This window comes from Pempheris klunzingeri, chromosome 16 (genome assembly GCF_042242105.1).
Source record: "Pempheris klunzingeri isolate RE-2024b chromosome 16, fPemKlu1.hap1, whole genome shotgun sequence".
NCBI lineage: Eukaryota > Metazoa > Chordata > Actinopteri > Acropomatiformes > Pempheridae > Pempheris > Pempheris klunzingeri.
In genome coordinates this window covers 19,232,172-19,249,988 of record NC_092027.1, presented here as the reverse complement: position 1 = coordinate 19,249,988, position 17,817 = coordinate 19,232,172, and the positions used below count along the sequence as shown (strand labels likewise).

At 40.2% G+C, this 17,817-nt stretch overlaps 1 protein-coding gene across 1 annotated transcript in view; it reads right to left on the bottom strand.

The window, feature by feature from the left end:
• The window catches only part of thsd7aa (thrombospondin, type I, domain containing 7Aa), a 126,648-nt gene that overhangs the window by 32,802 nt on the left and 76,029 nt on the right, over nt 1-17,817 (bottom strand). Inside the window, exons 7-10 of the mRNA XM_070846347.1 lie at nt 16,559-16,753; nt 11,347-11,587; nt 1,829-1,944; nt 959-1,091 (exon numbers count right to left, since the gene is read on the bottom strand). Coding sequence (XP_070702448.1) covers nt 959-1,091; nt 1,829-1,944; nt 11,347-11,587; nt 16,559-16,753 — 685 coding nt within the window. The remainder of the gene's footprint in view (nt 1-958; nt 1,092-1,828; nt 1,945-11,346; nt 11,588-16,558; nt 16,754-17,817) is intronic.

Below are 17,817 nucleotides of genomic sequence, written 5' to 3'. Positions count from 1 at the left end.
AAGTTAGATGCCTTGCTAGTGACTCCTAATGGCAGCGAATGACACAATGACAATCTTGCAGTTCTAAGAGGATCGCCGCTAGGAGGACAAAATGTAGAGTGTATAGCATGTAGAGTTGATATTTGGTGTGGAGGCTTTGGTCTTGGTACTTCCCACAAGGACACACCATGCTAAGCATTGCAAGCAGTGGGGAATGGTGGTAATAAATTCCCCCCTACTAGAGCACAGACTCAGGTGAACTCTGGGGTGATGGAAGGGATTATGAAGTGCTATAAAAACAGCGGCAGCGGCAAAAGCAAAAAAATAACAGGAAAGCTTTCAGACGAGCAGGTCAAGACAAAACCTGCCATGTGCCATGTGAGCAGACTCCCTGAACACACTCACAATCCTCGATTCACTTAGAACCCGGATGGCACTACAGAAAAGGTCATGGAATCATGTCATCAGTCATGTCGAGCGGCTTGTGTTGTGGGCCGTAGACATCGTTTAGTAATGAAACAAATCAGAGGGTGTGGAGTTAGAAAGGCAGAAACTCTCTGTTTGAGATTCTCTGTTGAGCCTACATTAGCCTCTACGAGCACAACACACCTGAATAGCCAAACAAACTCACAGTGAGCAGTGGGTAAGTGTTTGTGAAGAAAGTATGGAATAGAAAAGATGCTAAATCAGTCAAGGACTCTTTAAATGGCTGCGGAACTCTACTGCTGGCAGTGTTGTTCCACCACATAAATGGAAATGTATTCTAAATTTGCCATTTTTATGTTAGGTTACATATTTTTACTGGCGGATGAATGGTATATAGTTCCTTTTAAATGGTTGCATTAATTATATTAGCATTGATATCTTGACTTAATTATCTTAATTCTTTATCATAGCCATAGCTGTTGTAATTACAAGCAAGAGATAGGGTTAGGGTTAGAGTTTTGGGGGGGGGGGTTCCCAAGAATTCCCAAGTTACCTGTATCCTTGACAGACGGACGGAGCATCACACTCTCTCTCCTGGGTCAACACTTCAGGACAGTCTTGCCCCCCATTGGCTGATGACTGGATGATGATACGTTTCTTGTACTGCTTTTTCTTGATGTTACCACCTTTGCAAATACACGAGAAAAACCCAGATTCGAAAAGTTACTTGAAAAAAGGATGTCCTCTGTTTGCTTTCGGCTATACTTCATTAAATCTGTCGACGCTGAACAAAAGTAATGAGGCAGAGTTGGTCTTCATTTTTCTGTTTTGTATCTCTTTAGTCAACCTTGGCTGATGGTGACCATTTCAAGGACAGACTAATCGAATCAAGTGGAATATTGAATAGCATCCCCATGATTGGCTCTGTAGTATCCAATACCTCCCTATGGGTGGTAGAGGTTATTGACTTTACAGGAAGTCCACATCTATATCAGGACTATCATACCAGATTGGAGTTCTCCCAGTACTGAAGACCTATTGATTCTTGTTGAGGGCTCATTTATTCAGGCCGATGTCGACTAAAGAACATAGTGCAGCTTCATCTCGCCATACTGACGTTTATCACGTGATACTTGCTTTCTAACTACACATTTGCATTTGCATTTGCATTACAGGCTCAGTTCAGTGCATTGGCTGTGTGCATCTGCAGAAGCTAATACTAACACTATTTTTACACAATATGCAGTGAGGCACATGAACAAACAAAAACAATAAGGAAGGGAAGTTACTGCTTCTTTTTCTGACTAACATAAACCATCTTGCATATTCGTAGTCAAGGCTTTCATGATATCCCCCTCACTAGAGCACTGTTGTCTTTGGTCTGTGAGACACTCTAGTGAAGCCCACAAAGAGCCGGAGCTACCTGTTTGACATGTTGATGGGCAGGTGCTCCAGTCGCTGTACGGCGTGACCATGCAGTCTCTCTTGCACGGCAATAAGCAGGGCCTGACGGTGTCTGGGCGCAGACTCTCTGGACACCTGCAAGTACATCATTGACATGCTCAGACACACGTGTACAGAGTACCCTTGAGAGTTGGATATAGATGTGCTGGATCTGAGCCAACGGGAGTTAACTTGGAGGCCACGTGTGTGTATTGCAGCAGTGAAGGCTGAAGATAGACACGTTCATTCATGCATTCTTAATGTGCAGCATTTTTTTGTGTCATACTGCAGTTGATGAAATGTAAAATGAAACAAAGACAATGAGGTTAAAGTTGTTAAGTGCATTAACAGCATCAGTCATTGGCTTATAATGATACCTAACACTTAAACACAGCATACAGTTCAGTTTAATGACAAGCTCTAGCAGCAATGTTTTTAGTTTGTTTGTTTCAGACTTCTTAAGATAGGAAAGAAAGAAATGGTGAAGGTAGAAAGGAACAAAGGGAAGGTGGAAAGGAAGGAAGGAAGGGTAATGGAACAGAGCCACAAAACCTCGGAGGGCTGAAAGACTGCTGCGCATGCGTCGGCGTTCTGCATGTCCGCCAGACGCTCTGTCATAACTTCAAATGTTAACTAGTTTTATGGCATATTTTATAATACACTTTTAGACCGTGGTTGTTTGTCTCCAGGCTGGAGTCCCGGTGTGGAAGTGCCTGAGCCATAACATTCCCGGCCAGCAGCCTCCGGGTAGTGTAAAGTTACACAGTTTTAGCTCCTTTTTATTTCTGTTCCCCAGAATATCCAAGCTCTACTGAATCCAGGAAGCTGAAGAGTTCATGGATACTATCATCTTCAGACCAGCACAAACTGATTTATTCAGCACCCAAGGGAGGCTGCTGCTAATGATCTCTGTCCCGTGGAGTCTGCTCCTCCTCCGGTCAACGGCATCCACCCAAATGGTCTTGTCTCAGTCATTCTAACTGACAACTTATTATACTCCCATCTGGCACTCTCCCTCAGGCTGACTAACCTCCACACTACTCCTCATCCACACCTGGTGACTAGCAGAACTCTCCCACCTTAACTCGTGGTCTGGAGTGCTAACTACAATGTCTAACTTTCCCATGTTGATCAGTATCAGAAGGAAAGTCTACCCAACAGCTACTGTCTCCAGTCTGATTCTCATTACACGCCAGCCACAGTCTGCCTCTGACAATGACTTTAGTACTTTAAAGTTAGTGTTATTAAAGATCAGGTCTCTGGCTGGCAAGTCACTGCTTATCAATGATTTTATTATAAAGGAAAGCCTTTATTTTTTATATTTTTAACTGAAAGTTGGCTAAAGTAAAATAACAGTGCAGCAGTCCTTATTAGATCAGCTCCCCCAAACTTCTATTTTATCATTGAGGCTACAGTATTTAAGAAAGGGGGGGTGAGAGTCCCCACTTTATTTAATAACACTGACCACTGCAAACAGCTCTCATGTGGAAAATTTGTCTCCTTTGAATATGTAAAATGACCATTCGTGACGGCATCAGCAGAAGTTCTGCTTAAACGATCAGAAATATGATACCTACAAAAACACCTGTATGTTATTCACCCAGGCCGTCAGGACCACCGCTCCTGCCCCTGCCTGTGTCTCGGGGCGGCCCTGTTTTGTCTGTCTCTGTCTCTGTCTCTCTCTCTGGGTGTGATTGCAGGAGTGGAGACAGCTGTGTGGGTCACCTGCAATTAATCATCCACCTCCTGCTACTTGAGTCTGGTTCAGGCATTCACTCATCGCCAGTATGTCGACTCTGTTCCTCACTCCCAGACCTGCTCCAGCTCTGGCTTCAACCCCCGCTGTGAGATTATTATGATGCACGCACTATATTTAATGTTGTTGACAGACTAACAAACCCCTCAGCACCAGTCCTCCCTGAACTGCTATCCACCAAATCATGCAACGAAACCACTCCTGTTAACTTGACACTTCTTCCAACTGTGGATTATGCAGCCTTGACAGACACTGAGTGTAATCTTAACCCTTGTGCACCCCTTAAAAAAATAATGACGTTTTACCCTCGATGCAAAAAATGTTCTGTTCCTAAAAAGTGCTATAAAAATATTATACATTCATATTTTTTTTCACTTTCAATGCATTAAATCTTTCGACCAACTTCAGTCCTAATCATAACTATTAAGTTTTCATGTATTTGTCAAATATTTTTAACCCTTTAATGCCATTTTTGCAATATAAAACTACAATTAATTAATGAGAAAAACACAAAATATGAAATATTTTTCATATACTAATAGCAAACTGGAATTTTTTGGGGGGGGTATTACAGTCTTGGATATGTCAATAATTGACAACAACATTGATTTGAATGCATTATTATTTTTTGAGCAGTTTGAGTTTATGTAAAAATGTGCCACCTTTTACCCTCGATGCAAAAAATGTTCTGTTCCTAAAAAGTGCTATAAAAATATTATACATTCATATTTTTTTCCACTTTCAATGCATTAAATCTTTTGACCAACTTCAGTCCTAATCATAACTATTAAGTTTTCATGGATTTATTACATATTTTTAACTTTTTAGTGCCATTTTGGGAATATAAAACCAAAAATTTCAAATGAGAAAAACACAAAATATGAAATATTTTTCATATACTAATAGCAAACTGGAATTTTTTTTGGGGGGTATTACAGTCTTGGATATGTCAATAATTGACAACAACATTGATTTGAATGCATTATTATTTTTTGAGCAGTTTGACTTTATGTAAAAATGTGCCACCTTTTACCCTCGATGCAAAAAATGTTCTGTTCCTAAAAAGTGCTATAAAAATATTATACATTCATATTTTTTTTCACTTTCAATGCATTAAATCTTTTGACCAACTTCAGTCCTAATCATAACTATTAAGTTTTCATGGATTTATTACATATTTTTAACTTTTTAGTGCCATTTTGGGAATATAAAACCAAAAATTTCAAATGAGAAAAACACAAAATATGAAATATTTTTCATATACTAATAGCAAACTGGAATTTTTTTTGGGGGGTATTACAGTCTTGGATATGTCAATAATTGACAACAACATTGATTTGAATGCATTATTACTTTTTGAGCAGTTTGAGTTTATGTAAAAATGTGCCACCTTTTACCCTCGATGCAAAAAATTTTCTGTTCCTAAAAAGTGCTATAAAAATATTATACATTCATATTTTTTTTCACTTTCAATGCATTAAATCTTTTGACCAACTTCAGCCCTAATCATAACTATTAAGTTTTCATGGATTTATTAAACATTTGTAACTTTTTAGTGCCATTTTCGGAATATAAAACCAAAAATTTCAAATGAGAAAAACACAAAATCTGAAATATTTTTCATATACTAATTGCAAACTGGAATTTTTTTGGGGGGGTATTACAGTCTTGGATATGTCAATAATTGACAATAACATTGATTTGAATGCATTATTATTTTTTGAGCAGTTTGACTTTATGTAAAAATGTGCCACCTTTTACCCTCGATGCAAAAAATGTTCTGTTCCTAAAAAGTGCTATAAAAATATTATACATTCATATTTTTTTTCACTTTCAATGCATTAAATCTTTTGACCAACTTCAGCCCTAATCATAACTATTAAGTTTTCATGGATTTATTAAACATTTGTAACTTTTTAGTGCCATTTTCGGAATATAAAACCAAAAATTTCAAATGAGAAAAACACAAAATCTGAAATATTTTTCATATACTAATTGCAAACTGGAATTTTTTTGGGGGGGCAATTACATCCTTGGATGTGTCAATAATTGACAACAACATTGATTTGAATGCATTATTATTTTTTGAGCAGTTTGACTTTATGTACAAAATATGCCACCTTTTATGCTTTGTGCAAAAAAATGTTTTGTTCCTAAAAAGTGCTATAAAAATATTATAATTAATATTCTTTTCACTTTTATTGCATTAAATCTTCTGAAAAACCTCAGTCCTGATCATAACTATTCCATTTTCATGGATTTATTAAGTATTTTTAACTTTTTAGTGCCATTTTGGGAATATAAAACCAAAAATTTCAAATGAGGTAAAACACAAAATATGAAATATTTTCCATATACTAATTGCAAACTGGAATTTTTTTGGGGGGGTATTACACCCTTGGGTATGTCAATAATTGACAACAACATTGATTTGAATCCATCATTATTTTTTGAGCAGTTTGACTTTATGTACAAAATATGCCACCTTTTATCCTTTGTGCAAAAAATACTCTGTTCCTAAGAAGTGCTCTAAAAATATTATACATTAATATTTTTTTCACTTTCAATGCATTAAATCTTTTGAACAACCTCAGTCCAGATCATAACTATTCAATTTACATGTATTTATGAATTAATTTTAACCCTTTAATGGTATTTTGGGAATATATTGACAAATGATGAGAAAGGTCACTCAGTGGAGCAGGACCTGCAGATCACTGTCATGTATACTTTGCATCCATACTTGCTGTACTTGGCACAATGGGTCCAGACCTTTCTCTGTCCCATGCAAAATGTGCACTGCCTGTACCTCTTTGAGGGCCTGGCTTCTCCTGCTGGCTCTTCCATTTCCTCTGACATGATCCACTAGTGTGGCTGCTGCTGGTCCAAGCAGCAGCCGCACTAGTGGGTCTTCCAGCTCCAGCTCAAGTGAGGAAATGGGTCTTCCAGCTCCAGCTCAAGTGAGGACATGGATGTCCTCACTTGAGCTGGAGACCCATCTGGATGAATTTCAGGTGAAGCCTCCCCTGATATGTCCTCAGTGCCTGTGTCTGTGCCGGACATCTCCTCCTCGTTCTCAGGCGACTGCAGGACAGCAGTCAGAGCCTCCTCTAACACAAAAGTGTCTCTTCATTGTCACTGAGGAAATGACCAGCCAGCACCAGCTAGGTGCAGCTTGAGGTTTGCAGACACAGCACCTGTATAAACATGCTGCACTGTAAACCAAAACAATAAAAAGACTTTATGAAAAAAAAAAAAAAAAAAACGTTTCCAGGCAAAAAAAAAGCTAGGGTGCTCCTCCTTAGATTCTTTGACCTTTTGACCTTTTGACCTTTTGACCTTGATTGCTTTTTACAAGTGCTGTAGTGTGTCTGGGGGCTTCGAATAGGTGTGTGTGTGTGTGTAGATGTGTGTTTGTGGGCGGGGGGGTGAGTGGGTGCATGTGATCTGTAGGCATAAGAAAGATAGCGATAGGGATGTGCAAAATGTGGTGAGCAAAAATGACTTTCTAACTCCCTGTACACAAACACACACACACACACACACTCATCAAATAATTTGTCAAAACACACATTCATACCACACTTTTACATCACTGCCAACACACTCAGACCATTTTAGTTGGAATCATGCATTCTGCTGGGGAGCAATAGTGAGAAATGCAACGGAAGTAGGATTCACAGAAACAGCATATAATGGAGCCCTCAGCCATATAGTGGAAAATGATGTCAAATGATGGATAATGAAAAAAACTACAATTTTCAAGCCAAAAGCTTAGATTGAAAAGGTAGTCATAAGTAAAACATTATTTTATGGTGTAATTAAAGTAGGATCAAAAAGTGATGTTTTAATGGGAGTCAATGGTGCAAAAAATGTTTTAAGGGTGACGAGAGGAACTTTCTTCTCTCCACAGTGTATTATAATTCTATTAATACATTCAAAGTTGAAATCTTAAAATGTGGTAAAAGACTGACATCCCTGCAAAATTTTGTCTCATTATCATTAAAATTGGCAAAATTATTGAGTATTTTTAGTTGAAAAATGCAAAAAATGTACCGAGGGGTGCATAAGGGTTAAACCCACTACCTGCTGCCTTGATACCTTGTCTACAACCCTTTGTAGAGATGTTTTTAATTGTCAACATTTCTCTTCAGTCAGGCCTTTTTCCTCAGGCCCTGAAGACAGCAGTTATTAAACCTCTCTTGAAAAAGGCTAATCTAAATGCCTCAGTGATAAATAACTACACACTCATATAAAACTTGCCTTTCCTGGGAAATGTCATTGATTTTTTGACATTTCAGTCTGGTTTTAGACCACAGCACAGCACTGAGACTGCACTTGTTAAAGTTTTAAAAGACATCCATCCGAGTAGAACTGCATCGAAAATCTCAGTTCTAATTTTATTGGATCTCAGTGCTGCATTTGTTACCGTTGACTAGGAAATACAGTTGGACAGATTAGAAAAGTGGGTGGGACCGTCTGGCAACGTGTTAAACTGGTTCAAATCTTACTTACAGGATAGGGACTACTTTGTGTCTATTGTCGATGTGTGGAATTTTAGATGCAGCATATGTAAAAAATGGAAAACTCGGTGTAAACCCATCAATGTTAATGTGCCTCAGGGACAACTTAGACACACTTGAAATACTCTTAGTAAATGCTTCTCCATTTTGCCACAATTGGGCAAAACTATCTTGTTGAATTACTTTGGATAGGGTGCGCTTCAAATCATTAAAATCTGAAAATCATTTCCTTAACAGGCCCAAACCCAAACCTTCCTCATAACTTTCCCTCCCTGTGTATATATATATGTACAAATGTTGTTCAACACGAAATATTTTACACTTCAACACAGTTTTACCATATTAAATGAGTACTCTAAAACATCTTTCGTTAATGCTGCCATGCCAATGCCTTAGAATACTCTAATTTGTATTTACTCATGGCAGTCCTCACATCCTCGCCACAGCAGGTGTTGCTGGTGAAAGCGGCTGCCCCTCTCTTTATTCATGTGAAAGTGTGTCCCAAGGCAGCAGGCTCACTGCTCAGCATGTAACAGTAGATTTAGGAGTAAGCACAGGAATACAATCGAGATTAATTTCCATACACAGCATGGGGGCATGGCAGGGTTTGCCTGCGTAGTGCTGCTGTGCTGCCAGAATAATACTCCCAGTCTATTGAATAAATAAATAGATAATTCATGTCCCCAGCAGATGCCTTTAGGGGGGAAACCGATCCTGATGCTTAAAACAGGCTGACAGCTCATCAGGTTTTCAGTTAACATCTCGACTGGACACCAGCGACAGCAGACTAACCAAAAGACTAAATGGCACAGTGTGCCACGTGCAAACAAAGTCTGCAACCAAAAACAAAGGCTGCCTTTCACTTATTCAAATTAAAGCATTAATAGTGAAATAGTGATAATTGTCACCAGATGCAGGAAAATGATGCAGTCATGCTGTGCGGATTGAACTGAGTTTGCAAGGAATTTTCTTACACCTGTGCAAGGGTTAAGCTATCGACATTATATATCAGTCAGTGTTAAGTCTTACATTTGAACCAAAACCGCTTTAGCCTAACCTGATGGTTAGAGTGAATTGCCATTTCGTGTCACTTCAGTCATCCAGCCTCACATTGTTCTAGCAAGACGGCAGCATGTGTGGCATCCTCACTTTCCACCGGGCATCCTTAGCTTTCTCTGTTTTAACTTGTTTTTTTTTCAATTTTCAGCTCTGATTTTGTGATCACATTCATCATGGATGCACTTTTAGGAAATCAGGAAATAGCCGGTCTGCTCTTTCTTCGCCATTTTTATTGAGCCAGAAGGTTTTACAAAGTTTATAGTTGGAGTAGAGCACAGACTGTGATACAGTGGTAAAGTTGTACAGAGCCAAGATGGAGCACAAGCCCTGTCTGAGGAGATGGACCCCTGAGACAAAGCAGGAGTTACAGGCCGGCTTTAACTGAGGTGATTGGCGTGCTTTGGAGGCTGCAGCTGCAGACCTGTATGAACTCACTGATACTGTGACATCTTATATCAGCCTTTGCTAAGACCCATGTGTGCTGATTAAAACCTTCTGCACATACAACAACAACAACAGACCCTGGTCTGCAGCAAAGCTCCGGCAGCTTTTGTCAGCCCAAGGAGGACGCCTAAGTGGGGAAAGTATCCTGTACAACCAGGTGAGTAACACGCTGACAAATAAGGTTAGAGTAGAAAAGAGGTGCTACACCGATAAAATGGAGCAACAGCTATTGGTGGTGCTACACTGTAGAGAACTATTAATCGGATAACAACCTGAGTGCATTTTCCTTTGATTTAGAAAAGCCATCATTTACACCGCTCACCTGCTCTGACCATATCAAACAACCAACTACACCCCCTGCCGCCCCCTCGCCCTTCCCCACTGACCCCACTGACCCCTGTCAGCGGATCACAAATTTCCTGACAGACCAGAGGCAGCTGGTGAGGTTGGGGGAAATCACATCCAACACCCTAACAGTCAGCACTGGTGCTCCCCAGAGAGTTGTACTCTTCCCACTGCTCTTCCCCCTCTACAGAAATGACTGCGCCTCAGGAGACCTGTCTTTTAAGCTCATTAAGTTAGAAGACGACAAAATGATCGTCAGTCTCACCCCGGATGGGAATGAGTTTGCACACAGATGTTTGCACACTGCCGCTCCTCTGGTATGGCTAAAACAACCTGAAGCTGAACAAGCTCAAACTGACGATCACTGTGGACTTTACAAGGAGGCCCCAGACACAAAGAACCTAAAGTGGGCATCCAACATAGACACAATCAACAAAAATGCTTAGCAGAGGATGCACTTCCTTTGCTAGTTCAGGAAGTTCAAAATATGCTGATTTAAGTTCACACAGCTGCATCAAAATGGTATCAACACTAAACACATATGAATCATTGAAAATATGGTTTACCTGTTAAGTACAATTTTGTATACTGCAGTGGAGTTAATGATGCGTGGTGGGAAGACATCAGTGTGTGACTGCTTCTGCTGCAGTTTAGTTGTTGGCTTGCACAATCTTTGTCTTTCAGAATTTTACTTTATCACTCACTTTACTACTATCACTTCTTGGATATTATAGGCAGAATACAGTTGCTTTTATTTACTTGTCATTTTTTAGATCTTGGTTGCTTTCAAATATAGCTTTCAGTCTTAAAAAGGAAAGGACTGAAGATCAAGATGTCCAATGAATATTGGACATAGAAACATTGATTTTTAGTCTGAAATTGCTTTATTCAGTGTTTTTGCCTGTTTCAATTACCGGATTCGTTCTCAAGCGGAGGCATGCCCTGTCGACAATTCAGCTCCCACTAAACAACATGTGAAAAATGAACACTAAAGGAATCCTAACCCAAAGCTTGTAATAACAACTTAACCACTCATTGTTGAGCAGGAGCAGCAATAGTACAAGCAGTCCCACCCCTTTATATTGTGAACAGTCGTGATTGTATCAAGAAAGCTTGTGTTTATTGAAGGAGTGTAATCAAGTGTAAATAAGCCTGTATTCACATATCCTCTTATATTCTGGTGGTTCTGGTGGCTGGAATCAGACCTGGTATCCAGCCTGTTCCAACCTGATCATCAAGGCCTAATTACTGTAATATGTTTATCATTTGACATCATTTGGTCTCGCCCAGTGTATGCAACAGAAATGGCATGACATTCATGTACAGCCTTTAATCACACTTGAACTCCATGTATACGGAATGAGGTCTTACTTTTTTGGAGGAACCTGGCCCACATTGACCCGGACACAGATGACCTTGCGAGTTTGCATCCCCACTGAGCAGGAGGCATCGTCGCCATGGGTTCGACCCGCAGATGTGTTGGTGGCCAGGATGGAGGAGTCCTCTATGCACTGCCCCCATGAGCCGGTCTGCCAGTGGTACACAGTGCAGGGATGGTCATTGCAGTTCCTCACCTCCTGCAGGGCACTGATGTTGGGACACTGGATTCCACCTGAGAATTGATGGAGGACAAACCAACATCAGTGTTTTACCTGTACCACAGACAATGTCTGACCTGTACCACAGACAATGTCTAACCTGTACTACAGACAAAAATGAAACTCAAATCAGTACTGATAGGGAGTGAAAACCTGTTGGATGCTTTTCAGTATAAATGGGTAGTCTAGAATAACATAAGGCAAAGACCGTTCCAACGGACCAAAAAAGTCTGTTAGAGGTCTGTATTACAAATCTGTTCTCTGTATCTAGTGCAGTCTGAGACATTATACCTCATGCTTGTATCTGTCTTAGCCTCTTTGAACCCGGTGTTGACACAGACTCAACCCAATTTGAACTGGATCTTGGCACGAATGTGGTCTGTCAGAGCTATAAGAAAGCATTGTCCAATATTTTTTGGTCCCATGACTTGTACCAGCGTATAAATCCTTGGATCTCTCATGAGTCAGAATCAGTAACTAAAGAAATCCCTATAAAGAGCAACAGACACTGAGGTTTAAGACGCATTGTAACCCATGCTAACAGGAATTAATTACCATTCTCTATAAACAGTGCTTCTATGAAAAGCTTTGTTTTTCAAAGGTAACTATAATTGCTGCTAAGTCTAGGTAGAAACTAGTAGTAGAAGTTTTCAGTTGTGTTTCCATATTATATATGTAAAACTAGAAAAAAAATACATGGCACGCATGGCAGTCAAGGAAAACAGCCCACTCTGCAGGTTGAGTTCACCAAAAAATCCAAGTGCACTGCATACTGGTACATGCCAATGCACCAGTTAAAATGGAAGCTCCAGCCAGGATGGAACCTCAGAATCAGAATCAGAGTTCTTTTATTGTCATTGTGCAAAGAAGCACAACGAAATTGAAATAAAAAACAGCAGCTCTCATGGACAGTGCAAACAACGGAAGGTGCAAAATACAGAATAGTGTAAAAGAACGACGGAATAAACTTTAGTGCAAAAACCTCCAGGAATTTTTCAAGATCTGCTACTTTTATATAAAGCTCTGCACTGGGGACCAATTTATATTGCACATTCTATATCATTTGATGCCCTAGCACATACACCTCGATGGTCTTGTGCCAATCTTCACACTGTGTCTAACCCCCGTGAAATGATAGCTGGGAAAGCAGTTCTTGTATGGACCTTCCTCAGAGACACAGAGGAGACCGACACTACTGTTTGCTTCAAATAACTATAAATACATCTGTTTGGATACAAATAGTGTCTATCAATATTGTTATATATAACTCATTGCATTTATCCTGTTTTTGCAAATAAAATGTTGTTTTCATTCTGATCAAGCGTTCTCTTGTTTGTTTGTTTTTTAATCATTTTGTTATTTTATCCTTCATTTTGCATTTTCTCATTTACTTCTTCTGCACTGACTGTGTTTACATGCACATAATATTCCAGTTTCTGCCTTTATTCCAAAAAAGACAATATTCCTACTAAGTTGTTTACACGGCTAATGAAAATTAATAAATGGGAATGTTTACATGCGGCCGTGTACATTTCGATTGGAATAGTGGAATGGCTGGAGCTCTTTCTGCCATTTTGCTTCTGTGTGTCAAAATAAGAGTTTTGAGTTTTTCATGTCAGCGTTGCGATATTTGCCCATATCTAAAAACGTGTTGATATCTAAGTCTCTGAATATGTTTAAAGGTAGGAATGTTTCTCCTTCCAACCATGTGTGTGGGCTTTATTCAGGCATGAATCTCTATCCCAGCCTTGTAAACCTATGCTTTGTTCCAGTAGCCAGTTTCTCATCAGGTTGCCCAGGTCCTTCAACACCTGACGCAGAGCTTGTTGATCAGGCCGTTGTCCAAGCCGGTATGACTCTTGAATATAGGTGTTACGCCCTGACAGGAATTCGAACCCCTCAGTACTACTTTCTGAGTTATATATACTCATATACATATATATGTATATGAGTATATATAGGGTCTCTGGGAGATGACCAGCCATGTGGATCAACAGACATGAGATGACAAAGGGGACAGAATGTCTGGCTTGGATATGGACCCAGGTGGGGTATGCACACCATGTGACCTTCTACTCCCCGAAACCTTGTCATTAGCAGCTGCCATCATCTTGGGAGAATACATCCCCCCCAGGAGAAGGTCAACCATTAGCGCCTCAGAAGGCATGGAACAACACCTTTCAGTCAGAGATGGAGCATCCAAATTAGACATCAGAAAGTGCCCCAGACAGAAGATACGGCTGACCTCTGTGTAACAACACTGGTGTAATGTCCTTCAGAGGGTCATTTATAAAGGATATTATTGGATTTCATCAGGGCAGCCATTTATCAGGCCTGGAGCTCATTAGCACAAAGAATGACACATCATTATTGCTACACTGGCTAATTAACAAGTTAACTGATAAATATTTAAGTGCTACCAATTACATTCTACATGTATTTGACAAATGTGCATCTCAAATGGCTACAGAATAGCTATAATTTGTGCTGCCTACTTAATTATTTTACATACTACTCTGTGCCATCGTCATTGTCTTCACGTTTCTTACTGCTCATAATAAAGTTTTTTTATAGCACTCAACACTACATTGTCAGGCAATAATCCCGCCTGTCATTGCCAATGTTTGTCTGAAAGATCAGGGTGCAGTGTGCAGCAAAACCGCTGTGACCTTAGCATTATTTTTTCTCCACTGCAGTTTGTTATCATTCTGTTATAACACCTTAGTCTCTCCTATAGAAATCAAGAGTTAGATGAGAAAAGTAAAGTAAAATATTATCAGAACTAATATGGTTAAAACTATGACATTAAGACATGGTTTTAAAATTGTAATTGCAAGAAACTAACTTCACAGCATTAGAATACATAGAAAACATTAAGTAGTCTCATTGAGAAAGGCCCCATTAGACGGATTTTAGTTGTGTCTTGTGACTCATGCTGAATATTGAAGTCCTTTCCAGCCTGTCTCATGTTAGGAAATGCTAGTAAAGCTAGTAAAAAAAGTCACAGCCCTGCAGCCTGCATCGTGTTCTGACATGGACATTGTCCTGAAGCCCAGCATGTGTGATGGACTAGGAGTATCAACTCACACAGATATCCATTATGTACGAAGCGTCTGTAATGTGAATGTTGCAGTGTTGTGAAAATGCTGAGGACAGCATGTCAAGCAATGTGGTCCAGAAGTCAGACAGCAAGAGCTGTTAAAATGATAGCAGGGATATAAAAAAATAATTACAATTCTGATCTGCTGCCAAGGAAGACGCTAACCATCTGTGCAGCCTCCCCTTTTTTTTTTCCTAACAAGGCTTGTTGAGAATTGCTCAGTTCTTCCTGTGTGATTGGCAGCTTCGAGGGTTGGGCGTTCACCCGGAGAAACTGGCTTCAGGATAACTCCATCATCATTTAAATACCCACTCACCTTGGGTTTGAAACACTTCATGCTATCTATTAAAGGCTATTTACTTAAATGCTACTAAATGCTACCACCAATGCAAGAGCTTTTACTCTATTCTAAAAGTGCAGGGATTTTGCCGGGCCAACAAATTAGCTGGAAGAGATTACATCAAGGTAACCACATTGCTATTTCCCTCTAGTTAAATAAGACTACATGCTACATCGGCAAACATCACATGCTGTCATCTAAGAACATCAAATATGAATGTACCGAAGATTGGACGGACCAATGACAGCAGGGAAGGACCTTCAACAAAAGTAAAGGCAAAATCCTTGTGAAAGTATGTCAAAAGCATGAATATATTGTACAATAAAGTTTGGCAATGTGGGTAAAAACACTTCTTAGAGATCACTTCAGCACATCCAGGAACTTTGGCTAGCAACATGTCCCACCCCTCTCTGGGGGAAAACAGACAACACGTGCAAAATACATGGAAAAGATGAATTTTTCCCCTTCAGTTTGCAGCATCAGGCTGGTGCAATAAGGTCGTTAAGACAGTAGTGAACTGTTAGTAGCCTACAAACAACACAGGTCCATATACAAGCTATTCTTTAACTATGCTATGAATTTTTATGCAATTATTAGTTACTTTGATCGTGCAAAGAGGATGAGTGCTTCCAAACTCTCTGACGCTGTCCTGCCCTGCATGCACTGTGCCTAAAAGCATCTGTGCTATTAACATAAGGCTACAGCTGTTAAGCTGTCACGAAGCACAGCCAACGCACACAACATATAGCGTTTAGGTTGGAGCAGAATCCTTTTCAGGACATGGCAGGGGAACAAATCAGAGATCAGTGAGATTTAATCCTGGTGCAGCCAACTCCACGGCATCTCTGTGGCATTTTGTTATTAATTGAAACTGGCTTGTTAAAGTGTGGACGCTGTTAACGTCTATGTGTGACAACTGATTGTTTTCACCCAAAAGGGGACGTGGCAATGAGAGCCTTCTCTGGATGATGTATTGCTGAAGTGATCTGTCCTTCTTGTCACTTCTTACCCTGCATCACAGTAACCCACGCCACAACCTTTGCAGTTGCTGTAGAGGAACATAGAATACTTTATTTAGCTTTGACATTTCCTTAATGAGAAAGAAGAGTGAGGGGAAAATGAGCACAAACTGGATTTTTAAGATTTGCAGTAGTAGGTTTGTAGTAGGTTTGTAATGGTAGATACAGTGTAGTTAGCTGGGTCACGGTTACAAGTATGGTTAAGGTTAGGGTTAACTAGTGTCTTTGTTTATAGCTGATGACACTGACTGACCACCTGACAGAAGATGACTGGTTCGACTAATGGCTTCTCCAGCCCACATGTTGAACAAGACACTGGACCTACACTGTACTTTGGTGTGTGTGTGTGTGTGTGTATTATTAGCATCTGTTGGCAACCTGCCTGTGTGAATGGCATGAGAATATAATGTTGAAAGCTCTTTGAGTGGTCGAAAATACTAGAAAGGCACTATGCAGGTGCAGTCCATTTACCATTTACTTGATTGAAAGGTCCTTATGAGTCTCGTATATTGGCAATAGCTCTTACCTTCTCCTGCGTTATAGGCAAGGATGGAACGAGCTCTGGTCTGCTTCCCCTCTGTGTTTTTTCCAGAGCAGGTGTGGGAGCACAGGGACCAGGGGGTCCAGGGGCTCAGGGCACAGTCCTTTGGGCAAGGCACCTCACAGATGGCTGGCATGGGAAGAATGGCATCACGGCAGAGCTGCCTCTCCACGTATTCACCTGGATGGACAAACGCATATTTACGGTGTTAAAATATAAAGTATCCAGCCAGGAGATCAGGATGGTGTCTGTCATTCAAAAGGCTGAAAGCAAGAGGTTGAATCTTAAAGAATTACCGGCCGCATGTGATAAGGAGGAGGAGGTTCAAACAAACTGGAGCACTTGAAACTATGCTCTGAATAGTTACATGTTACATTACACAGATTTACCATGAAAGCAGGTGATAAGTGGCTATTTTGAATGTTGCTAATAGTTTAGCCTCCTGCTCACAGTAACATCAGCCAAAGGCTTGCGGCTGCAGCTACTTTCATGTTATACAATGACATCAGGATCACAAACGCCACTGGGATCACTGATGGTGCTAACTTAATTTTCCTGTAATTTCTAAATGTGCTCCAATGGTTTTGTTAGGTTTTGTCTGTGCATCACCATGACAGTAAGTAATTAGTGGCTGTGTTGAATGTTAATGAAGCATTTTTCTTGCGCGTATGGCTGAACATGTCTGGTGGGATGGGCTCAGAAAAGAGACGAGAGAGGGCAGATCTGCAAGAGGAACGCTGCATTTTTCAAATTCTTTCTCCTCCGGCTTTAATTCTCCTAATTCCAAGTCCAAAATTGTTAGTTTTATTCTTTAATTGTAATTTCAAGGATTTGCTTTCAGAGGGGTGGGGGTGCTGATGTGCTGATGTGTCCAATATTCATCTAGATCTGCACACCTCACTCTCCTTTCTTCACTCATTCCATTCCATCCCTGCAGCTCCCCTGTCGCTGAAGGACCACATCTGTGAAAATCTCATCTTGAAGGGCTTGAAGAATAACGGCCGGTGAGTTAAGTGATACATCTGTGACCCCAGGGAACAGATCCATTTTCATCATAGGGTGACAACAACAGATCAATGGCGAGAGATGATTGAAAGGGCTAAAAGAAGGATTCCATGTGATAGATGCTACAGAAAATCATTTAAGTGTCTGTATGTCTGTATGTCTTTTGTAATTGGAGCAATTTATGAGTTCACGCCAGTTCTCGATAATTAAACACACCTTGTAGTCTACACTTGTTAACA